Source organism: Pyxicephalus adspersus, chromosome 10 (assembly GCF_032062135.1).
Source record: "Pyxicephalus adspersus chromosome 10, UCB_Pads_2.0, whole genome shotgun sequence".
Classification (NCBI taxonomy): Eukaryota; Metazoa; Chordata; class Amphibia; order Anura; family Pyxicephalidae; genus Pyxicephalus; species Pyxicephalus adspersus.
In genome coordinates, this window is record NC_092867.1 from 31363041 (window position 1) to 31386583 (window position 23543).

The window sequence follows — 23543 nt, forward strand, 5'->3', positions numbered from 1 at the left end:
GGGCCACTTCCAGTGCGATCCCCTAAAGAAACAATACGAGCCAGGTCTACCTTCAAGCCAGAAGCATATCTTCAGATAGTATGTTGCTTGGAGGATTGCAACCAAGAACACAAAGGGCCAAGATGAGTATACAGTATCAGTTTGGCTTTACTTATGTGAGGCAATAGATATGAGTACTTTGTTTTGAAAATACCTACACTTTAAGAAAAAACCTAAGCTAAAAGGCTCAATAGTCTTATAGAAAATAATTTAAATGCACTTTGCATATTTATACCCTTTATTATTTTATACTTAGGTTTAGATAAATATCTCTTCCAGCTTCTGTGTATATCCACATTCATTACTGGAGGGACCCTCACCTCCCATTTTGGATAAATAATATTCAGCTACCAACAATATCGCTGGTTCAATAAACCTATCTACCCACTGAGGGAGACTATACCTGTAAGTCATAGATAAGAAACGAATGACAAATGTCACATATTTGTGTATACACAATATAAACATGTATATCTTATAATTCCAGTATACATACAAAACTTATTTCTTTAAAGGTAAATTTTTTTTTTCTACCAGCACGAAAATCAGCCAAAATGACTACATTGACTTCTCTTTTCATTTTGACACCTCTAAACACTGTAAACCACTACATTCAAGTAAGCAAAGCCTTTTTCCATGTGATTATTTGATACAAGGATTATGAGTCCTATTTGAATGTTACCTAAAATATGTTTTATCAATGAGTCATACTTGAATGTTATCTAAAATATTTTTCATCAATGAGTTTATATGCTAGTATATATGTTAGTAAGTCATAGATACCTTTGCTCAACAATGTGATATACAATTTTCATATTTTCTTTTCACCTATGATTATATAAATGGATATGTTCTCGGTTTTTGATGTGTTTTCTCAATATATGTTATCTCAATTCACACAGACCGTACAGTCCCCAAAATAATAAACCCCTTAGGACAGTAGTCGCCAACCTTATCGGTCCTGTGGACCTCTAAAATCACCGGCTCCCTTCCGCGCATGCGCATTCCGAGCCAGGTGTCACTTAAAGGGGAGAAACCTCCCCCAGAGTGATGTCATTATGACATAACCCCGCCCACTCTCCCATCGCAGATCTGAGCCTGCAATTGGAGAGTGGGCAGGGTTGTTTCCAGAGATACAGCCTGCCCACTTCCCCGCGCCTAGGAAATGTACTAGGGACATGGTCCGCGGCTATGGCTGGTGCGTCCCCCCAGCGGGGTTCTTCTCCTGACCCCATTTGGGGGGTGCACCAGCCAGAGCCGTGGACCACCAAAATTTTCTGGTGGACCGCACCACCAGTTGGCAACCGCTGCCTTAGAAAGCCAATCTTGGCGAAGCGTCGGAATGTCGGAATAAACCAGACTGATCATATTTTTTCAATGTGTTAGAAATCCTTTGTTTAGCACGAATATTCCAATTCTGTGAAGTTGTAACTGGACTGGTAATATTTTAATGTGACTATGATATAGATATGTATGAATCAATCTTTTATCAACACATAATTAATGTTTTAAAACAACACAAGCCTCAAACCTCTTTCTTTTCTGTTTCCTTGTACACCTTAAATTTATAAGAGGTGGCAATAGACACTACTACAGAGAGTGGGAGAACCTTCCACTTTACTTTATTGCCAAGTCATATTGAGACAAAAGTTGTCAAAAGCATTTCCAAAAGTTGTCAAAAGCATTTCAGAAATTCCTAACTGTATGATATTGCGAAGCTGAACTTGTGTTTTACACGAGCTACATTTTTGGAACTGTTTGGAGTTCAAACAGTAACTGGGGAAGAGTGTTTCTGATGGACCTGGTGCAATTTGGTAACTAAATAACTCCTCATTATTCTATATACTCCTCCTAGTATTATCTAACAGTGTAACAAATAGGTATTATTAAGTGTAGAACCAATTGCATATAATGTAGATGATAATCTGAAATAGTTCCTGAAATATAAGGCTGTGTACACATGTGCATAAATTGTCGTTGGAAAGGATTCTTTAAAAAAGACTGAACGATGCATGAACAAGAGCTGTACATGTACAGTGGCGGAGCGGCACTCAGCTGCGCTCCCTCCCCTTCACTTTCATTTTGATTGTTTTGGATTTGCCAGGACAGATCTATGAACAACGAATGACGAGCTCTGTACACATGCCAGATTCTTGTCCGATATCAGCCCTGAGGCGATTATCGAATGAGAATCATCTAAAGTGTGTACATAGCCTAAGGGTTTTATTGTAGATATAAAACTTGCTGTAGTTCTAATTCAGTTTCCCAATAATATTTTGAAATTCTGAGATTAATCATAAATATACAAATGCCTGAACTCTAAAATACCTGAAGGGATTGTGCTGATATTTATGATATATTGAGAAACATTATTAATATTTGCGAAAACAAATTAAATATAACACTGAACAATCTTTTTCACATAGTTGAAGACACATCAAAATTATTAAATAAAACTTAAGCTCCATTACAAAAAGTATTTAATTTAAATAAATTCTTGGTTATCTGTCTGTGGTTATTACAGCCAGGAGACCTATCCTAAATGTCTAAACCTAATTTGCAGGCTACAACAAGTGGTGTGTACACTGCAGTTCTTGGCATGACATTATGTTTTTTTTTTCCATTGCAGGATGAGGAGGGCACCTATAATTAGCATGCTAAAAAGGCAAAAAAAGAAAGCGGCCATTACTGTCCTGACAGAGGAAGGCACGAGACCAAGGACCATGAAAGAGAGAGGAAGTGCAGATGCTGGAAGTGTGACACTGGTAAGATGTCATATTCTAATAGCTCTTGGAATATACTTACTAAATTTCAGTTTAGCAGAGAGTGTAATTGTTAAATGTCACTGAAAAATGTTTTCGGTCACGATTTCTTTGAAGATTTTAGGCAGCATTATATTACAATAAGTATGTGTGAGGAAGAGATAGCTAATCAGACCAAAAGTATTATCATGCAAAATAAACTTTACACTAATAACTATAACTAATAACTATAACTAATAGCTACTGTATTATACTTTTTAGATTGTATGTTGTTTGTATAATACAGATAAGCATTATATCTTATTTTACCTTTGTTTGCAGAAAGTTAGAATAATTTCTTCTATTTTAGGACAGTTTTTAAAGTTTCGCTTTCATATTACTTTCCCATTACGTTCAGAAATGAGCATATCCAATGAATAATAAAACACTGATCAAATCTTAATAATGGCAATCAAGAAGTACAGTGACTATTTTTTGTCTTTTATACTATTAAATAGCTTGATATAAAGTGCAAAAATTATGTTTTATGAAAATCATTCATTAAAATAATTTTTCACTTTATTTGTCATTTGTTTTTAAGTAAATTGTTGTAATGATCTATTTATATTGTTTGGTCATATTACACACCACAGCAAATCTAAGATCCACGTGCTAGCCATTGAGTTGTCCACAGTTTTCAAAGATTTGGCTATTAGTTAACAGTCCTACATTTACAATGCAATTGTTTACTTTTTGTATTAAACTAAGCTAGCATAGTGAATTGTTACATAAAATGTTCTTTTAATATTCTGAATTTTTAATATTGGCGGACTATATGAGTCTTTGCATTTGTGGAGGTTAATCTTTTTATCAGGTGATTAACCGAAATGTTTTTTTTATAACCTAGAGCTCCCTTCCCCCTCATGCTTGACACAAATGTTTACTGTAATAAAGACATCCATATGGTACACCCACTAAACTTTTTTCTTAACCATGAAGCCGTCAGCTGTTTCACACAGAGTTATAGAGATTTCATGTACTTGGAACACACTTCATTATCCGAAAGTCATCAGAAACTAGTATATTTTATTGGTTAGATAAACATACGTAAAAGGGCAGCTAAAATTAATAACTGTATCAGTGATACAATAATATTTTAAATGTATGATTATTTATATGATTATTAATTGCACAGAAGAACTTTAATGAGGATTGTTTATTTCTGAGCCTGCCATCGTAACGCAAATCTACTGATAGGGTCTCCTGGTACCTAGTTACTATATGATTATCTTAGGCTGCTTGATAAAAAAAGAAAGAAGTACTTTTATTGCTTGAAGTTATAATTTGAATTGGTAAGGTTGATACCTTATTGATACTGGTCCATTGTTAACGAACAAAATATCAATACAGCAAGTGGATGTCCATCATCATCTAGCCCCTTCATCCCCATCCTTACTGTCTCTGCTCTGCTCCTTTTAATTAATTGAATTTGATCAACTAGCCTTCATAATTCCTAATAACAAATATACATATTAGGAAAGTCAAAAATGTATCTGTATACACCTTCTAGTTTTATGGTTCAAAGACTGAAAGGTAGTACCTTCCATTTTTTTCAGTAAAGGCCTCCTATTATTGTGGTCACATCCCTGTCATCCAAACCCCATTCACCATATTATGTTTAGATTCTCTTTTGTCTTATTAGTCCAAAGGACAGAACTCTGGAATTTGTATAACAGCTGGGCACCAGAGTTGGTGCATCCTCCTGGCCATGGACATGCACATTTGCTCCTATTATGGTCGATATATCAGCTTAGGGAGAGTGCACATGTGAGCAAGTTGTTATTAATCCTGCTGGCTAGAGTTAGATGTGCTTTTGTTATTGTTGGTGGATCCTCCTGGGCAGAGTTAAAAGTGCTATTGTGTAGATTCCTGGCCTGTGGGAACTGTACATGTGCTCTTGTTATTGTGGGAGGATCCACCTAGCCTATTTTAGACATGCACATGTGCTCTTGTTATTGTGGGCAGATCCACCAAGACAAGGTTAGACGTGCACATGTAAACTGGCTATCCTAATTTATAAAACATAAAAAAACACACATACGCACTATATATTTGAGTAAGCAGTACTCACATAGCAGGGTGTAAAGGGTTGCATTAGAGATATTGTTTTTGATATTATCAGTTTGAACTTTTTTGTTACCCTGTGTTCTTGTGTTGATGTTTAAATGTCCATTCTCTCTCAATTGCTGCAACATTTGGAATTGTTGCAAGGTTTTCATCATCCTTGCTAGAATGTGGTCAACACTTAAGTTGCATGGTATGTAGTAATTCATGCAGCCAGAGGTTGCATGGATAATTCATTACTACATACCCTCTCCTGGTCGTATGGACTAACTACAAGTCTTAGCACAATAGCAGCCCTCTCGGCTGTTTAAGATAGGATATCTTTATTCCTCTCCTCCCTCCCCATTTTGTTTAGGATAAATAGATCTATACCTACTTGACTAGGTTCTCACTAAACTCCTATTCAGGGTATATGAAACAAAAACCATATATATGAATATTAAAACTAGACCTAATCTACTATAACAACATTCAAACAATCTTTTTGCTTTGGGCTTGGACATATCAAACTTCATGCAGCTTGAATACTGCTTCTTTTACCCCCCTACCTAGACTGCACTCCAACCAAACAAATCATACAACCTCTGCAAATCTATACCCCTGAAGAAGCCTATAACAGGCGAAACGCATTGGGAATCATGCAGCCATAACAGGTCCCCTTCTTACCTTGTTTTCAATCTTTATATGTACTTTGTATGACATTGGAAAGAGTCTTATGTCAAGAATAAAATATCCAAACCCTGTGACAATACCAGGCATTTGGATATTGAGCCTTAAATAAATAATATGTACCTTTGATGTATGTACTAATTGTAACTTGAAAAATACACACTTGATTTATTTTTGCACAAAAACCTCCTGAGCCTGAAACCTCTTTCTTTCCCCTTCTTCCCCTTATACCTATACTATGAGCTCCCACATTTGGATGCACACGGTGGATTGCACAAACACTCGCACAACGGGGAATCGGCCACCCCACTGGAACTCTAGGACAGTGACAGCCGACAGAATACACCTGATCACAGTAGCTGAGTCTTTCAGTAACCACTTGTGTGCTATTCTGGCCCGCGGCTGCCCGAACGCCGGATCAACTGGAGGCCACCGCACAATCTGGCAGCAGCTCACATGCTCAGCTAGTGCTGCCTCATCAAACCGGTCACACTGGCCACTCATGCCCTTTACTCCACAGCATTTATCACTTCTGGGCTTGTCCAGCATCCCTGAGATTTCTGGGTAAAGCAATTAAAATGGCCAGCACAAATACCACAAATAAAAGGGCCACTCCTGTCAGTGGAGCCAGCACCTCTACCTCTGACACTCCTGCATCCTGGGGTGCTGGCCACCCCACTACACTCCACCCAACTTAAACTTGCTGTCTCTGGCAGGGTTGTAGGCCCCTCAAAGTCTTCTTCCACAAAGCGAGCAGGCGGCCCTCCAAAGTTAGCCCTCTGACAGCGCCTCAGAGATTGGGTCTCTACTTCTTCCTGCTCAATCAGCCGCTCTCCTGGTACTCTCTGGTACTTCTGGAGGAAGCATGGTTGGGGCCTGTTGCACAATGGGATTGTCCCCCGTTGCGATAGACCCAGCTGGATCTAGGGCTTCCTCTGAGAGGTATGGGAGTGAGGGGAGAAGTACTGGAGGCATTCACCACTGGACTTCAAGGGTAGAGGGCAACCGTGCTGTACTGTCTGGCACCAGATCAACTTGCCCTCCTAGTTGGACATTTTCCCCAACTAATTTGAGGAGACTACGGTTAAAACGTCTTGGTCTCTCCCGAGCTCCCTCTCTCAAAACATCATAGACTGGAACACCAGGAATTGGCTGCCGTACAATAACTCCAGGAACTTCCTCCCAGAGTGTCTGCAGTTTACCCTGTTGATGGGCACCCTTTCACGGATCAGCACTTTGTCCCCAGGGGCAAGGTCTAGGCTGGGTGCCCCTGGGTCGTCTTGCTCCATCCATGTTTGATCCTTGACAAACTGCTGGACCTCCAATAACCGCCGTTTCCACTCTTTGATTCAAGAAGTTGGACTGTAGCTAAGCTCTTCCGTAGGCATGGTAGCCTATACATCTGTGGGCCCCCATGTTGCTCGTCCAAACATCACATGATAAGGAGAGCGACCGGTGGCAGCATACACTCCGTGTGGTTAAATTTCCAGACTACTTCGGTTAGGTAGTCTGTCCATTTTCTCAGTTTCTCCGGGGCAAGTCCTCTCAGTAGTTGTATCAAGGTGCGATTGAACCTCTCACAAGGCCCATTGCCTTGCGGGTGATAAGGGGTGGTATGTAATTTTTTAATGCTAAGAGAGCAGCACCACTCCTGGAAGAATTCCATCTGCCGACATGTCCAGCTTCAGAAAGTCTACGGTCAGCACTTCCAGTGGACACAACGTGTGCCAAGTCATTGGCGGCACCTGAGTTTCAGCTCCCTTCGTCATCGCACACACAGCACACCTTCGGCAGACTTCCTCGATCAACTGGAACAAACCTACACAGGTGGCCTGTCTCTTAAACCACGCAATTGTTTTATGAACCCCCGAGTGTCCAGCTTCCACATGAATTCTCTCCGCCAGGGACAGGGCCCTCCCTCTTAAAAACACGATCTGCCAGGTTACCAAGGAGTTATGAGGGAACATCATCCTGCGGTATGGTATCCCGTCCCCCGTCCCAACGGGGCCAATCACTTAACAACTTGTTAGTCTCTGGTAGTAGCTTTGCCCTTTCTCTAGGCCCAGTCCACCGATGTGCACGGCTTCCATCAGAGGGGCAATAATAGGACCCTCTTTCTGTACTGCAGCCCAAAAGTCCTCTTCTAAAATCTGAATCGTGCTTACCTGAGGCTCACCCTTGGGTCTTCCCCCAGCCAAGTCAGGGATTTTTACCTCTTCTGCCTCCTCATCCACATCGTAGTTAGCCCTGCGTAGAGGGTGTTGAGACAGAGCATCTGCAGCTTGGTTACTCTTCCCAGGGTAATAATGCACAGTGAAATCAAACTTGGCTAGCGAAGCTGTCCAAGCGCTGCTCCAAAGCGACTAGGTTTGCTGTCTGCAGATACACCAATGGATTATTGTCCGTCCAGACCTCAAACTTGGCTCCCGTCAGGTACTCGGCAAAATGCTCAGTGACTGCCCAGACTAAAGCCAGCAATTCTAACTTAAAGGAACTATAATTCACTGGATTCCTCCCAATCGGGTGTAAACTTCGACTAGCATAGACAATGACCTTCTCCTGCCTATCTTGCATTTGTGAAAGCACTGCCCCCAAGCCCTGAGTGCTGGCATCAGTCCAACAATCCCCTCCTGTTGTTCCTTCCCCCATTCAACAGAGAATGGCCCTCCTTTTTGACCTGCCCCATGCGGTATCTTCTGGATCGAGGCCACATGATTGGCTTACTGCTTGATAAAACGTAGATAATACCCCGTCAGGCCTAGAAAGGCTCTGACTTCTGCCACGGTAAAATGAGCCCTCCACTTCTGTATAGCCCTTACCTTCTCGGGGTTGGGCCGCACACCTTGCCTCAAGATCACATGACCTAGGTATTCAATTTCTTGCTTAAATAAATGACACTTCTTCGGCTTCAGTTTCAGCCCCAAGCTGTGCAAGCGAGCCAACACTGCCTCCAAATGGGCTAGATGTTTCTCAAAGGTGGCAGAGAAAATCACCACATCATCCAGATAGATCAGGATACTTTCTAGGTTCATGTCGCCCAGACAGTGCTCCATAGTCCTCTGGAAGGTGGCAGGCGCATTCAATCCCATAGGAGTGACAAAAGCAGTTTTTGGCCTGTCTGTCTCAGCAACTGGGAGTGTGTAAAAATTGTCAAGTGTGGAGAAAAATTTAGCCTTGCCCAATGCAGCAAGGGATTCCTTAATGTGGGGCAGGGGGTAGACATCCCTCGTGGTGACAGCAATCAAACGCCTGTAGTCCACACAGAAAGGAAGGTTTCCATCCTTTTTCTTGACCAACACTATTGATGCTGCCCATGGACTTTTAGTCTGCTCAATCACCCCTTGTTGCATCATGTGTTCCAGCATTTGCAGAGGAATACTCTGATATCTCTCCCGGATGGGCGGGCTATCTCCCATGGGAATACCATGAAGTATTCCATTGCTGCAGCCCAAATCATAGTCCCCCTGGGAGAACACCGTAGTCTACTTATCTACTAGCCCTCGTACTTTCTCTCGGCCCCACTGGCACTTGTGCCGCCCTAACTTGGCCACATAACAACGGTCTCGAAAACCCTGAAGTTCTAGTTGGGCCACCTTTGGCACAACAACATCTTCAATTAAGGAAAGCGGAGCCACTTCTGTCCCAGGGGCTAGGTGGAGGGGAAGAGCATGGGTTTTCTGAATTCTAATAAGAATTCTGCCCCTTCGGACTACTGCAAGAGTCCTGCCAATACATGGTCCTCGTTCCATGGGCAGTGGTTCCACCAGAACATTGAGACCTTGTAACTCGTGATGCGAGCCGACATTCATAGGAAGGACCAACTCTTGTCTAGGTGGCACTACAACATCGGTCCCAAAGGGAATTTTCACCGTGCCAATTCTTGTGTTCCTGTTCCCAGGGCATGCCTCCCAGATCCCCAGTGAACCCAGAGAATGAAATACCTTTCCCTGGGAGGTCCCAAGTGTGCAGGACTTCCTATTGACAGCTCAGCCCTCAGCTCCCCTATGATGTTTATGCCCAGTAGTGCCTACGCACTCTCCTTTCCAGCACTCCGGGTGATCACTATACCCTTTTGGCCAAGGTCTTGTCCCCACAATTCTACTTTCATCCAGGTGGTCCCCACCACTTCTATGGGAAGTTCATTGGCAGCAGTCAATGAGATTTACGGGGCATTTGGGCTCATCTTTTCTATTGGGGAAGCACTGCTGGAAAGGGACTTCTGAAATGTAGTGACTTGGGAGCCGGTATCAAAGAGACACTCAATCTCCCAGCCATCAAATTGCCCATAAACTATAGGGCAATCCACTACCACATCCTTGTCCATTGCATACTGAGTCGTATCACCATGCTGCCCCACTGCCTGACTACTAGCAGCAGGGCTTTTTAGTTTAATGCCCCCCTGGGGGTTCTATTGGCACAGTCTCTCTGGAAATCACCTGCTTCACCGCAGAACCAGCAACGTGGTGGAGACCTTGTTCGCTCTGGCCACCTTCGATGGGGTGCGTGCCTTCCCCTTAGTGAGGCACTTTCTACCCGTTGTTCATAAGGGGATCCTATTTGTTGCTTCATTATTGATAACTCTGTCTGAATCTGAGCCATTCCTTCTGACAGTCTTCGAATGGCTACCTCCCATGCAGGGGTCGGTGGGACTATAGATGAACCTACTGGTCTGTCTCCCTCACTAGCTCCTGCAGCATTTGAACCAGCATTAATTGGCTCATGATAAGGCACAGCCACTTCCAGCAGTTCATGGAATTTTAGATCAGGTTTTCTCTTATGTTTCTCTCGCAGGGTCTCTCCAATTTTGTCAGCAAGCAGCCCTTCTACAAACTTATCTTTAAGACATCCATCCGTATCACTCCAGCCCTGCCGACCAGTCTGCCCCCTCTCTCTGTGCTGTATTTCCGATGCTAGGTCTTGTAACTCCAGTGCATATTGTGGGATAGACTCCCCAGGCTTCTGTTTCCTGTTCACAAAGCGGGCCCTGAGATTCCCTACTTTCCCTGTATATTTGGGCAGCTGTTGTGGTAAGCACCCTGCCAAGAATAAGGGGGTGAGAACTGCCAGGGAAATTGATCGTCTTTCGTCCTTTAGGGGAGCGCTGCTCGACGTTGTTCCTCCTACTCTCTGTTCCTCACTGTGTGACATGGCCGTATCCTGTTTGTGACGCCAAATGTAAAGGGAAAGGTAAGTAAGGCCAAACAAACAGACATAGGAAGTAAAAAATGCTCTTGAGTTTTGCAGTATAAACAAACCTATGGTTACAGGTTCCAAGGCAGGGGTGCCCAACAGCTGGATCTTGATCTATTGGTAGATTGCAAAGGCAACACTAGTAGTTCACGGAGCGCTGCCTTTCAAACTAAACTCTACCGCGCACGGGAGTTATTAAGTCCAAGTTTTTATTGTTGGTAGATCATTTTGACTTGGTCATTTTAAAAGTAGCTTGCAAGCCAAAAAAGTGTGGGAACTCCTGTTTTAAGGTCTATAGGATGTTACAAACAGGAGAATGGGATATAGGATGTTACAAACAGGAGAATGCCATTGGAAATTGTCAAATACAAAGGGATAGCAGTTTCCAACACTGGGCGCTAGCACTCGCACAGTGGGGAATCAGCCACCCACTGGAACTCTAGGACAGTGACAGCCTACAGAATACACCTGATCACAGTAGCTGAGTCTTTCCGGAACCACTGGTGCTATTCTGGCCGCTGCCTGCCTAACGCCGCATCAACTGGCGGCGACCACACAATCTGGCTGCAGCTCACATGCTCAGCTACTGCTGCCTCATCAAATCGAGTCACACTGGCCACTCCTCCCCTGTACTCCTCAGCATTTATCACTTCAGGGCTTGTCCAACATCCCTGAGAATTCTGGGTAAAGCAATTAAAGTGGCCAGCACAAATACCACAATTAAAAGGGCCACTTCTGTCAGTGGGGCCAGCACTTCTACCTCTGACACTCCTGCATCTTGGATCTGCCTTATTTATGACTGTCCTAGTGAGTTGTATTTGTTGGCCAAGCATCCTTTTTTATGACTTTCATGTAAATTATTTACTTATTTGGTTTTTGCAATGTTGTCACCTTACTAGACATTACTGCAAGCAAAAATAATTGTAGTGCAAGCAGAATAATTGCTGGATAAGTAACTACTGTCCTCTTATCTTTGCAGCCATATGGCTTTATGATAGTAACAAACTTGTCCCACAAGGGTATACTTATGTTATCAGTGATAATTAAAATGCAACATATACACTTAAATATGTCAGTATTGCAGGTTTGAAAATGAAATGAATCATGCGCATGTACATGGGAAGATAAAGATGTTGTGATATACAGGCAGGAGCAGTGATTAAAATTCAAGTGAAATGTTTAGGTATCTCTTTAATGCCTATGTGTGTGTATGTATGCTGTTTTCATTTTACCACAGTAAAAATCTATGGACAGGTTGTAGAAGGGCTCAACTGGCCTTTACCATCTCAGGAGATCGCTGTGACACTTAACTCTTTCACAACTCGCAGCTGCAAGGAAAATGGGCACTAAAAGTTATTAATTATAATTTAGTACCATATCATGCATATTCACAGCAAAATCACACACTTACCCTTCAGTTTGCCTTCTTGCGGCAGTGACAGATCAATAATCCAGTCGTCACCCTGTCTTCTTAGACCACCTTTTGCCCAACTGACTCTTCCAGGTTCTGCAGTGATCCTGTTTGGCCACCGGACAACCACTGAAAATATAAACTCGGTTATTGTCCCATCTGTTGCCATTTGAGCCATTGGACTAATGACATTCAGCCACTGAAAATTCTACTGATGATGAAAATTCACTTATTCACTTTGCTGGGATTTCTCCAGGATTGACCCAGAAAGTCCAAGTATAAAGCCAGGTTGCCAGCCCTTAAGATTAACTCCCCATATCTTCAGCTCCCCTTCCCACCAGCCTGCAGCCCATTTAATGTTTAGGGCTGAGTGAGCTTTTTATCCTAAAATACCAGCTACTACAGTGATCCTTCCTTGCTAGAGGATTGGGCAGAGTGCAGCAAGAAGAGGAGATGTAAAAGCAAATCTAAGCTCTGCCACCTCATAGACCAGAGAGACAGGACAAGATATTTCAAAGTTTGGAACAGGCAGAAGGTGGGGAGGGACAGAGGAGAACTGGGACCTCCACTACACCATCTTGCCACCAAGCACTGAATTGTTCAATTGGCCACCAGGGAGACAGGGAGCAGCGGGGGCACCAGACATTACCTCAGGGGCCGAGGAAGGTGAGTATAAAGCAATGCCATAAAGTGCCAGGTACTAAGGAATTTACATCTTAAAGCATGTCCCTAGAATCTGAATCTTACTAGTGAAAGTCATAGTCTCTAAGGGGCCTGTTACTACCGAATGTTACAGTCAGTAAAGGATTTGTTACTTTTCAATTGCCTTGTCAGTGTTGTACCTGTTACTGATGAATCTCTATGTCTCTAGGAGACCTATTACTAATCAATCTTGTTACTAGTGATTCTCTTTATTACTATCACTGTCATACGATTTACCAATGAATCTTCCTGTTTTGGTTATAAATGTTACTACTGACTCTTCCTTTCACTTTTACTGTTGTACCTGATATTAGTGAACTGGCCTGACATGTTACTAGTGAAGCTCTCTATAATTATTGAACCTGTTACTGGTAAATGAACATCGTATTATCTTACCTGTCATGAGTGAATCTCCCAGTCATTGTCACTAAGGACTCCTTATGGGTGAATCTCCCTGTCTCTGTCATACCCATCACTGGTGAATTGGCCTCTCACTAAGGGACTTGCTACTAGTAAATTAGCATTTCATTTTCTTACCTGTTAATGGCAAGTCTCCCTTTCACTCCAGTTATTGGTGGTGGGCGTTACTATGAACCAATTACTAGGTAATCTCCCGGTCCCTATTGTACCTGTTACTGGTGGATTGGCCTGTCACTAATGGACTTGTTTCTGGTGAATCTCCCTTTTACTACCATACCTGTTATTCATAAATTGGCCTGTTAGTAAGGAACTTTTCACTTGCGAATATGCCTGTTTCTGTCACTGAGGCTCCTATTACTAATGAATTGGCCAGTCACTCTCACTGCTATGCCTTTCTTTCAAAATACATTCATAAAGGGATGCAGTGGCCTGAGTTTTCAGAGGCTTAGATTTAGAGATATTCAGAAAGTGAAAATATTGGGGGATACTATGAGGATTTAGCTAGCAGACTAACTAACCATGAAAGATGAATGCTTGGATTAGGATTGAAGATATTCAGCATATGTTCTTTGTCCTCTGTGTAAACGTAAATGTTGAATAATAATGCATGACTGTATTGGCTATCATTACTATCACTTTTTATTGTCAGCTCTTAGTAAGGCTTATATTATATTGCAATTTACTAGTTCCTAGATATGCTGGAAAACACAAACAATTATATCTTTATTGTGCAAACTACTAATCTCCCATCCCACCATCAATCATGTACTGGAGATGAGCAAAGGCAGACATATTTGAAGCCCACCCTGGGTGATAGTCATGGCTACCCCTGTAGATTCAACGCAACTTGTTTTTGAATTGTTGCAAGCATCAGTAAGTGAAACAAAAGAGAAAAATATTGAAAAGAAAACAAATGCAGCCACCAAAAGCTGCAATAGCTAGCAAGCTGCAATATACTATATTTTCATATTAGGTGATGGTATGCTTTTATATTTTTAGTATTTTTCCATATTTCCTGCAGGAAGCCTGTAACAAAACAGGTGATCCAAAACTTGTCTATTTACCTTATTTAGTTGCAAATTTCTAAACATGCTATGTCTGCTGTGCTCAAAGTATTCCCATGTTGTCACTGACATTAAGACTGCTGCCATGTGATTGCAGTATGAATCAGCCCTGGATTTATAATTGTATTCACTAAAGCGATAGCTTGGAGTATTTCCTAGCAGTGCCCAAAGTTCACTGATAAATACCTTCTATATTCGTGTCACATTTATAGAGTAAATACCTCCTGAGTAAGTAATACCTATTTCTTTGAGGTAAGCCCATGAATGACTTCAGGGTCCAGAAATATTTATGTGCAGCTATAATGTAACAAAATAAGAATGTGCAGCTGTCCATATTTCACAGGGTGAGCCTTCTTCACCCAGGAACATACAGGAGGTTGCGGGGATCAGGTACAGATGTAACACGATATTTGTAATGCTTTCTTTTAGTCAGGATTGAATTGCTGACAGCTGTGAGTTATTGACACCTGAAAAGTGACAGAGTTTTGCAATATTTAATTATTAGAGGGGTTTTCCAATTTAAACATAAGACCTAAAAATCAAAGTTGAAATATTTTTCAGCTTATTAGTAGGGTTAAATTCTTTTTTTGTTTCAGGATGCTTTTAATGTTATTGTCGCTTGTTAATCCTGCCAGTAGCACACTTCCTGTCCCTAGGTTGAAAAATATCAATATTTATAGTAGTATCATTGCCATTCTAGAATGTTCCCCTATTTTGCATCACTTCCTTCCCTCCCCCCATCTCATTACATAGTCCAGGTTTGTCATTTGCAACCCCTATTTATTGTAAAGCGTTGGCACCTTATGATAAAGTTTATTGATATTATTATTAATATTATTATTAATAATAATAATAATGATGAGGACATGTACTATAATTCACAGAAGGTAGCTGGGAGGGCTAAAAAGATTGTTCGGTGTGCAGGAAGTTACAAAAATGCAATGTTTTCTGAAAAGAAAAATTACTTAGCTTGAAAAAATCAATTCAATCAAGCCATTATTTCTAAGAACTGATAAGTAAACTAAAAATTAAAATATAACAAATGAAATACCCAGTTAAAGTAGAATTAAAGATTCAGTCCTAAGAAAAGAGTTTTCCTTCCAGGACATTTTTGCCATAACAAACTGAGTTGCATATGCACCATTGTTTATTTAGGCTGCAAGTTACGCTTAGTAGCCCTGTGCACATCAGTTTAAAGCTAAGAGTTCTTGCCTAAACTAATGTGCTAAGAACTACTACAACATATTATGCTGCAGTAGTACACATTTGGAAACCAATGTATATTATGCTTTCAAGCTAGAATAGGAAAGTATACAGGAATAACTTAGGTTCACCAAAAAAATGATGCCATTCTCTGGTACATATCAAAATCGGTTAAATGTGTTTATAGTGTTGATAGCTCCAACAATGAGAAAAGCTGATGGAGCTAGGTGCCAACCGAGCTCCAAGCCAGCCATTTTTAGAGTTATCAACGCTCTATGCTTTGAAACATGTACTTACTCCTGAAGAAGCTAAACTTGTTGCGAATTGCAATGAGATTGAGTTTTTCCCACTGCCTCACCCTGTCAAATGCCAAACCTTTATTCTTTAAAATGTGTAGAAGTTGAAGCCCAATGAACTGTCTATATCTAGGATCCAAGAAGCTTTTCAGGAACACAGACACTGAATAAAACTCATACCTGTCTTTACTTTAGAAACTGTTTTTGATTCTGCATAGGGTCACTTTAAAGTAGATACTGCTTGATAATTCTTTAATGATGATGCTATCCCGACTTATATGTCATCAGTTATGAGGTGAAAAAAAGCTTAAGGTCAGCCCTGCAGTTTATCCACTCTGCTAAATATCTGGGATTATCATTGGCCTAGTGTGAGCTGTTAGGGCTGCACAGCTATTAAAAGACAATTAGATGTGCACATCATACATTTCAATATATTGTATTCCAAAGTGAATTTCCCTTTTCATCTTTTCCTAGTCCATTACATCATATACCTTAACACTGGTACTAGTTCATGAACATTTTTACTCAACTGAGCTTACCCATTTTTTTTGTATTGTGTTCTTATATTGTTCTGCACTTTACAGAGTTCATGGACACTCTACCAATTGTCCCGTAGAGTAGCTTGAAATCTTATGTGCCCACAGTAGGTGAATATGAGGAAAATTAGAAGTTAGGTTTGTATTATTTACAATGCTATTGTTTGTGTCTTTACATTTTTGATTAAACTGTGCTAGCATGAAAGACCAGAAAGCTAAGCCATATGACTACCATGTCAGCTAATGTGAGTGTTAAGAAAATGTTTGCCTGAGATGATTTCTGTATTATTTACGATGCCACTGTTTGTGTCCTTTCCTTTTGAATTCAACTGTGCAAAGGTGAAAAACCAGAAGGCTAAATCACAGAGCCATCATGCCAGCCAATGTTACAAGCATAGATGTGGGCTACTATAAATAATATGCCTTGATTTCCTTTACCTTGATTTGAGAAGCCTCTATGAAAGGGCGCATGGTAAATCGGCTCCCACAATTTTAAAGTTAGGAAAAGCTATTTTTGCATGATGAGTATAGTCAAATATTGACTTCCAAGTTCTCACACCCATGCACTGATTTTGACAAATCAGTGCATATGCAGTTATGTAGTGATGTGTAGGATAGGTGTGCTAATTGGCATGCATTTAAAAAATACTTAGACAGCTAGACAAATGTTAGAATTAATACATATTATTATCTTCTGCAGAATTTTGCAGATAACCGCCCCCTGCATTACCTTCTTTGAGTAATTTTTAATGTACCACTATTTCTTGTGTTTTGTTGACAGATATAAACAAGGTAAACTGAAGTCTTGATTCATCACACCTTTAAACTGGTTTCTATTCCTACAAGAGAAGATATATTCATAATCAGTATTCCGACTTCATGGTAAATGTTTTGTCTCACCATTTACTGTCATGCATGTGGGCGTTTTAGATGTTCTAATACCAGACCATAATAAGATAGCTCCTTGGTAATCCCTTCTGAGTGTTTGCTTTTAATTGTTTGGTTTATCATTTGGATTCCTTGAATTAGCCAAAGAAGAGTCAGCAAATAACTCAAATTAAAAAAAAAATAAAAAATTATTTTAAAATAAGAAAACAGTACATTAGAGAATATATTCAAAATGAATTGTCATTTTAATGGGTCTATCCACCTACCCAGACACTGGTAGGCTAATTCACCTATTGGCTACCTCTCAGGCAAAGTTGCCCCAAAAACGATTTAAATCTGCCAAACTCTGTCACAAAGTCGAATGTTTTTATTTTCAGTACAGTGTTTGCGTGTGTGTATGTATGTGAGTAGAACAATTTTTGAGCAGTGGTTTGAATTGCATTACATGACACTTTTTTTTTTACCAGTCATTTAGAAGCACATAGCTTATGTGCCCAACGACAATTCTGGTTCTGAGAGAGGTCAAGCCATTATGCCAAATAATATCTGTTTTCTTATTTAGGGTCAGGAAAGTTCTCAACCAAAGGAAGCTAGAGATGAGTGAGTGTTTTTTTCCTTAATTCATTTACAAATAACACATCTGGGGGCAGCATGATATTCTCACTGTTCTAAAAGACAGCCCTAATATATTAATCGTTAGATAGACATTCATGGTCATAAGTGTTACAAATGTATACATGTATACTAAAATAGTATCTAGATCACATTATTTGATATTCCTGACCTTTCAAATCAATTATCTATTAAAGGTTGAAATCCCAGTGGGTGGTGGTAGACATGTCTGTGTTTTTTTGTTGTCTGTGTTATGTTTAAAGCATGTTGGACGTAGCACAACTTGAAAATGTAATAAACAATGGCTCATTTGCATGACCCACTAACAAACACATTGGGCCTGATTTAATAAAGCTCTCCAAGAATGGAGAATATATACTATCTTGGGTACACCTGAGTGATCCAACAAACCTGGAATGAATCTGGTCCAGGACTGGAAACATTTGCCAACTAATAGCAAATGATTTTCTAAAAATCCATTCAGATTTGCTGGATTAGCCAGATTCTCCCATAAAAGTCTGCCTTGGAGAGCTTTCAGGCCCATTTTATTAACAATACCACAAGGCTGTGTACAATAGAAAGACCATAATACACGGACCACAAACTGCACAGCTTTTTTCTCATTTTAGAATCTCCACAATATTAGGGAGTGATACCTTACTATTTTGAAATAGCTAGTGGCCTACACTAACTTGCTATATTATATTGGTTATTCAGGCTTCTGGAATAATTATTTGAAAAAAAAATGACTTCAAGAAAATTTTTCAAAACCTAAAAGAACATTTTCTGCATGGTTTAGCTGTTGCTTTTGTAACCTTTGTATATTGTAATATTGTATAGCAATTAATATAAGACAAACACCAACTAAAAACATCACAGCATAAACCAGGATGCATTACAAATGTAAATTTAATGTTGTTACAAATATTGGTCCGTTATAAGCAGACTATTAGGAAGAGGGGGGTTGAAAAGTAAATGAGTAGCACTGTAATAATACAAGAAGAGAGGTAAAATAAAAGTAGGAAAGTAGTGTAAAACAATGTCAACTGTTATTGGAAGACAGTGACTGACTGGAGAAAGAGAGCGCACCCTCACCTTGGAACGCATTCATTGTGTAGGAGATTTTTATAAAGATTAGTCATTTTAAAGCTTTTCTTAATGGCCTGGATTTTGTGCCTTTTTTCTAAAAGCACTCTAATTGGTGGAGTTAATGGGCCTGATTTATTAAAGCCCTCAAGGCTGAAGAGGATACACTTTCATCAGTGACACTGGGTGATCCAGCAAACCTGGAATGGATCTGATCCAAGATTAAAAACATTTGCTAACAAATAGCAAATTACTTAAGAAATCCATTCCAGGTTTGCTGGATCACCCAGCTTCACTAATGAAAGTATATCCTTTCCAGCCTTGGAGAGATTTAATAAATCATGCCCAATGTATCCAGTCAACCTGGATGATTTGGATGGATTTTCATGATTAGAAATTACCATTTTCACAACTGGGAGTTAGCATGGTGTTTTGGGGAATAACAGGGAATAACTAGTTATACACTTTCAGTTGTAATTTCACTTTTAAATCCTCATGCTACAAAATCTATTTATAGTTACAGTACCTCCCATATTTTTTTAGGGTATCAGAAGAATGACAAACCCTGGACAATACTAGTGACATGACTATGGACTAAAAGCTGTGTAATAAGTTGGCACTATATAAATACCGTAAAATAATAATAATAATATTAATAATAATATTTCATGCAATGCCCCTGGTTGACATAAACCAAACAAAATGCATGGGTTTCATTCATAAATGTGCATACCATTTTATCATTGTGTCCTGTCATTATATGTTTCTGCTAGTCTTCTAGCTATCAGGTATGCATATTGCACCAGTTCTCACCATATCTCTGCATTGTGTACGTGTGTGGCCATGTTAGCTATTCCAATTATTCTCCCTGTCATGGGCCATATTATTCTTTTGTGGCATTATCATCCAGAAAGACCCCTTAGTTGGGTGTATTACTAGTGGCTAGAAAAGCCTTTGACAACAAATGGAGCCCAGCAAGTCCCTCACTGTTCCAGCTTCCCTCTTTTTTCCGGGGCTCATCATCCCATCCAGTGCCGCCATCTTTATTCTTCTGTCTTCCTGATTCTGTCTTCTGGAAACATGTCTTCCTCAAAATGTAAAAAAAAGAATGCTGATCTCACTGCTCATGTGTGAGATTGAGCACTTTTTTTTACATTAGAGGAAAGCTCCCTTGATGACACATGTCCAGTTTCAAAAAGGAGCAGACCACAGCTGCTGGGATATGTGATGCAAGGATCACAGAAGGCTATGGGTGTCCCCTTTAATCTTTGCAGCCGCAGCGGTAGCCGCCCTTATGCATAATGTTAAAATGTGATGAAAGGTCCCCTTTAAATATGGCCGCACAGAGCTTACACATTTGAACTAGCCAGTTACTCATGTCTATGCCTCTGAAAACAGAAGGGGAGCACCCAGTAGACCACTCCAGTGCTGGCCCAACTCAAGGAAAATCAAAAGCGATTTGCCAGGAAAATCCAACCAGACCTTAATAAAAAGATGACATTGTAGCAGAGGCAAGTTCATAAAACAGAGCCAGAAGTCATATACAGGAATTAGTTTGCCAAACGAGGTATCCAAGAGTGGAGACAAGCAGAGTCGGGTCACGGGCTGATTTGGGCAGCATACAGTACCAGGGTCAGGAAACAGACAGATTTAGCAACAGTAAATCCAACAAATAAACACACCAGCAGCAGGTCAGCTAAAATTGAGCTACAACAGGCAACTGGTGACTGTGAGCAGAAAGGCTATAAAATCCTAGCAACCAATGGCAGGGCAAGATGAAGCTTGACAGGATATGATTCTGCTGACATTAGCCAATGCAATGATTGTAAACACTGCAGTTGGTAAGTTGCCTGTAAAGCATACTTAAAAGTTTAGAACTAACGTGGGCAAGGTGGGGGCAACTTAACCTCTGAAAACTGATACCGGCCTATGGTAATGGCACAGAAAACATGATAGCCATAAGTGGTGGACAACCTCATAAGTAACAGGAATGGAAGGTTACACTCTAATGGATTATTGGGCTAACATAGGTTATGTAGATTAGAATAAGAAACCTTACATATCAGTAATGGATATCAATAGTAAAAGTTATCGGGCCTTGTAATTGAATTAGCATTAGCAATTCAAATAACAGTATTGATTTGGAACAATAATATACAAAGCTTTAGAGAAGACATTGAAGCATTTACATCAATCTTAGCCTCACTGGAACTTCCACGCTAATTCCACTATTGTATACAGTACTCAGATATATTTTTTTGTCCTAATAATAGAATTGCCACAACTCTTATATTGTAATACTTTAAAGTGTAGTCTTTGGATTACTATGCTTCAAATGTATCACATTTCATCAAATTTACAGTATCCCTTAAACCTAGCACATGTTAGGGCTAGTTGGCTCCAAAAATGTATGTTTAGCGTTATCTATTTATTCATATATTTTTTAAACCCTTCTGTTTTTCACTGCTATCTAGGGCTTTATTAGAGTTACCCTCACATATTGTCCCCGTGACAGTAGTATCACCAGACCGGAAATAAAGTAAACTCCCAGAAGCACAGATAAAAGTATATTGTTTTTGATATTTTTTTTTTGTTCAGTAGAGTAAGATAAAGCTAGCATTTTATTTCTCTCTGTTTGCCTGTTCCCTTTCTTCCTGTCTGGTTTATTATGAAAGCAAATGCAGGAAACTTTTCTGGAGTCCCGTATAGTAGTTAAAACACCCCTAATCTCCTACCACTTTTTCCAAACTAAAAAAAACATATTTGGTCAAAGGATAAACTCTTTACCTTTATGCACTCATCTCATAGAATCTGGAAAAACTGAGAGGCCTGTGAGGACTATGGTTTATGTTTGGGTTGTTGAAGGGTACCACTGGGGTTGCTGTTCTGAGTTGTCAATGCATTACATTCAAGAAGTAATATCACAATTTAACTACCTAGCTACTACCTGTAAAAGATAGAAGAATTTAATATATTTTTAATTTCCAGCGTTATTTTTTTCAAAACTATTGACACCATGAATCTATCCTCTTCAAGGATATTAAAATTATTCTTTTTTTCATTTAAAATTTTTGGGGTGATGTTCTGGAGAAGTGAGATATTATAATGTGATATAATTACCTCTATTCTGGAGAACTAGATATTACAGTTGTCAGGTAGATTATTGTGAAAACTGCGATGGTCCTAAAAGATATAAGATCATATAAGAGTCATATAATTTAATTTGTAGGTCAGAATCCTCTTTACAGGCCATGATAAGCTTTCTCTCTGACTCTTCTCTTTTGACCCACTAGTCAATGATCAGCTCTTGAAATGTATCATGTCACAGTGGAACTTGATCTACTGCCATTCCTCACTCCCCTCCACCTCCACCCCCAGCAATCAGAGCCCCTTCTCTTTCCCCTTTCAGTTATCCTATTCTTCTCCATTTCCCATCATGCTTAGCTGAAACCATTTCTATTCTTTTGATGATCAGTTGTAAGCTCATCCTTAGGCTCCTCTATTTCTATTCACCAGTTCAAATACAAATTACCTTTCTCCAAGGAAATCTTAGATCCAGTTTTTTTATATACCAGGACCTGAACACATGTTGTCATATTAATTATATTTTAAGAAATAAATGCCAACACTTGATCTTTTAATCTTTAATTTGGAACAGACAGTAGAATTGATTTATGTATGATGTCATCAGTTTTTGCCAAACATAAATTACACCTTTGATGCTTTGCCAGTAATCAGCACCTGTCAACTGCATAGTTTGTGTTCTCTGTTGACTTCCAAGATGTTCCTAATGAAAAAAATGATAAAAAAAGTATTTGTCCTGCATCATTGATGTAGCCATGCTGTAAAAAGTTCTCTATGACAATATAGAGGACCCAATGCCTTTTTGGAGTTCTTTATTGAATAGACCTTGTCAAGAATATAGTCCTGTTTATATAGCCTAAACACCCATGCATATGAGTTAATAAAATTTACTTTAAGATCTTTGATTGGTGAGTACACATATCTACTCATATTGGTCTGGCATTTTTTTTTTTATGTATCATGCAACTCACAGGTCACCCACCCACTGTTCACCCTTTAGTTGTTTATGGAGAGGCGCAGCCCTAACAGTTCCTTTATTTAGCAGCTTGAAGCATTCCCAGCCTCCTTTTATTTATAAGCACTCTGTCCATCTCAGCATTCCCTCTTGACCTCGAGTATTACCTTCCCCGATCCTGGAACTTCTGACCACAATTATGGCTTGTTGTCAGCCTCAGCATCAGATCATCTCTACCTTGGCCAGGAGGCCTCTACACCTTTTGCTATTACCAAACCAACTTGAGACCCATTCACTAGCTGTCCTTTTACCAAAGCCATCCATTCCCTGCTCACCCTTCTTTTGTGTACAATGCCTGTATGTTATGTTGAATCTCTTCTCAATAGCTATCTTTAAAACGTTTGCTAATAAACATTTAAAACATATTTCTTTCTGGTGGCCGAAGCTACGACTGAAAGTAGAAAGCCAACACTGTTTTCTTATGTGGTAGTAATGGCAATGCACCACCATGTGTTGCCATGAT

General features: G+C 39.9%; 1 protein-coding gene across 4 annotated transcripts in view; it reads left to right on the forward strand.

Moving 5' to 3' along the window:
* Positions 1 to 149: 149 nt before the first annotated feature.
* MYPN (myopalladin) overlaps positions 150 to 23543 on the forward strand; it is an 86762-nt gene continuing 63368 nt past the window's right edge. The window contains exons 1-5 of one of the 4 annotated variants that reach the window (XM_072423143.1): positions 150 to 444; positions 577 to 656; positions 2669 to 2804; positions 17177 to 17277; positions 17846 to 17883. In XM_072423143.1, the coding sequence (XP_072279244.1) occupies positions 17275 to 17277; positions 17846 to 17883 (41 nt within the window). In that variant the 5' untranslated portion in view covers positions 150 to 444; positions 577 to 656; positions 2669 to 2804; positions 17177 to 17274. Of the gene's footprint in view, positions 445 to 576; positions 657 to 1318; positions 1479 to 2668; positions 2805 to 17176; positions 17278 to 17845; positions 17884 to 23543 lie in introns of those variants that run through there. The other 3 variants (XM_072423147.1, XM_072423146.1, XM_072423145.1) reach the window with 3 other exon arrangements.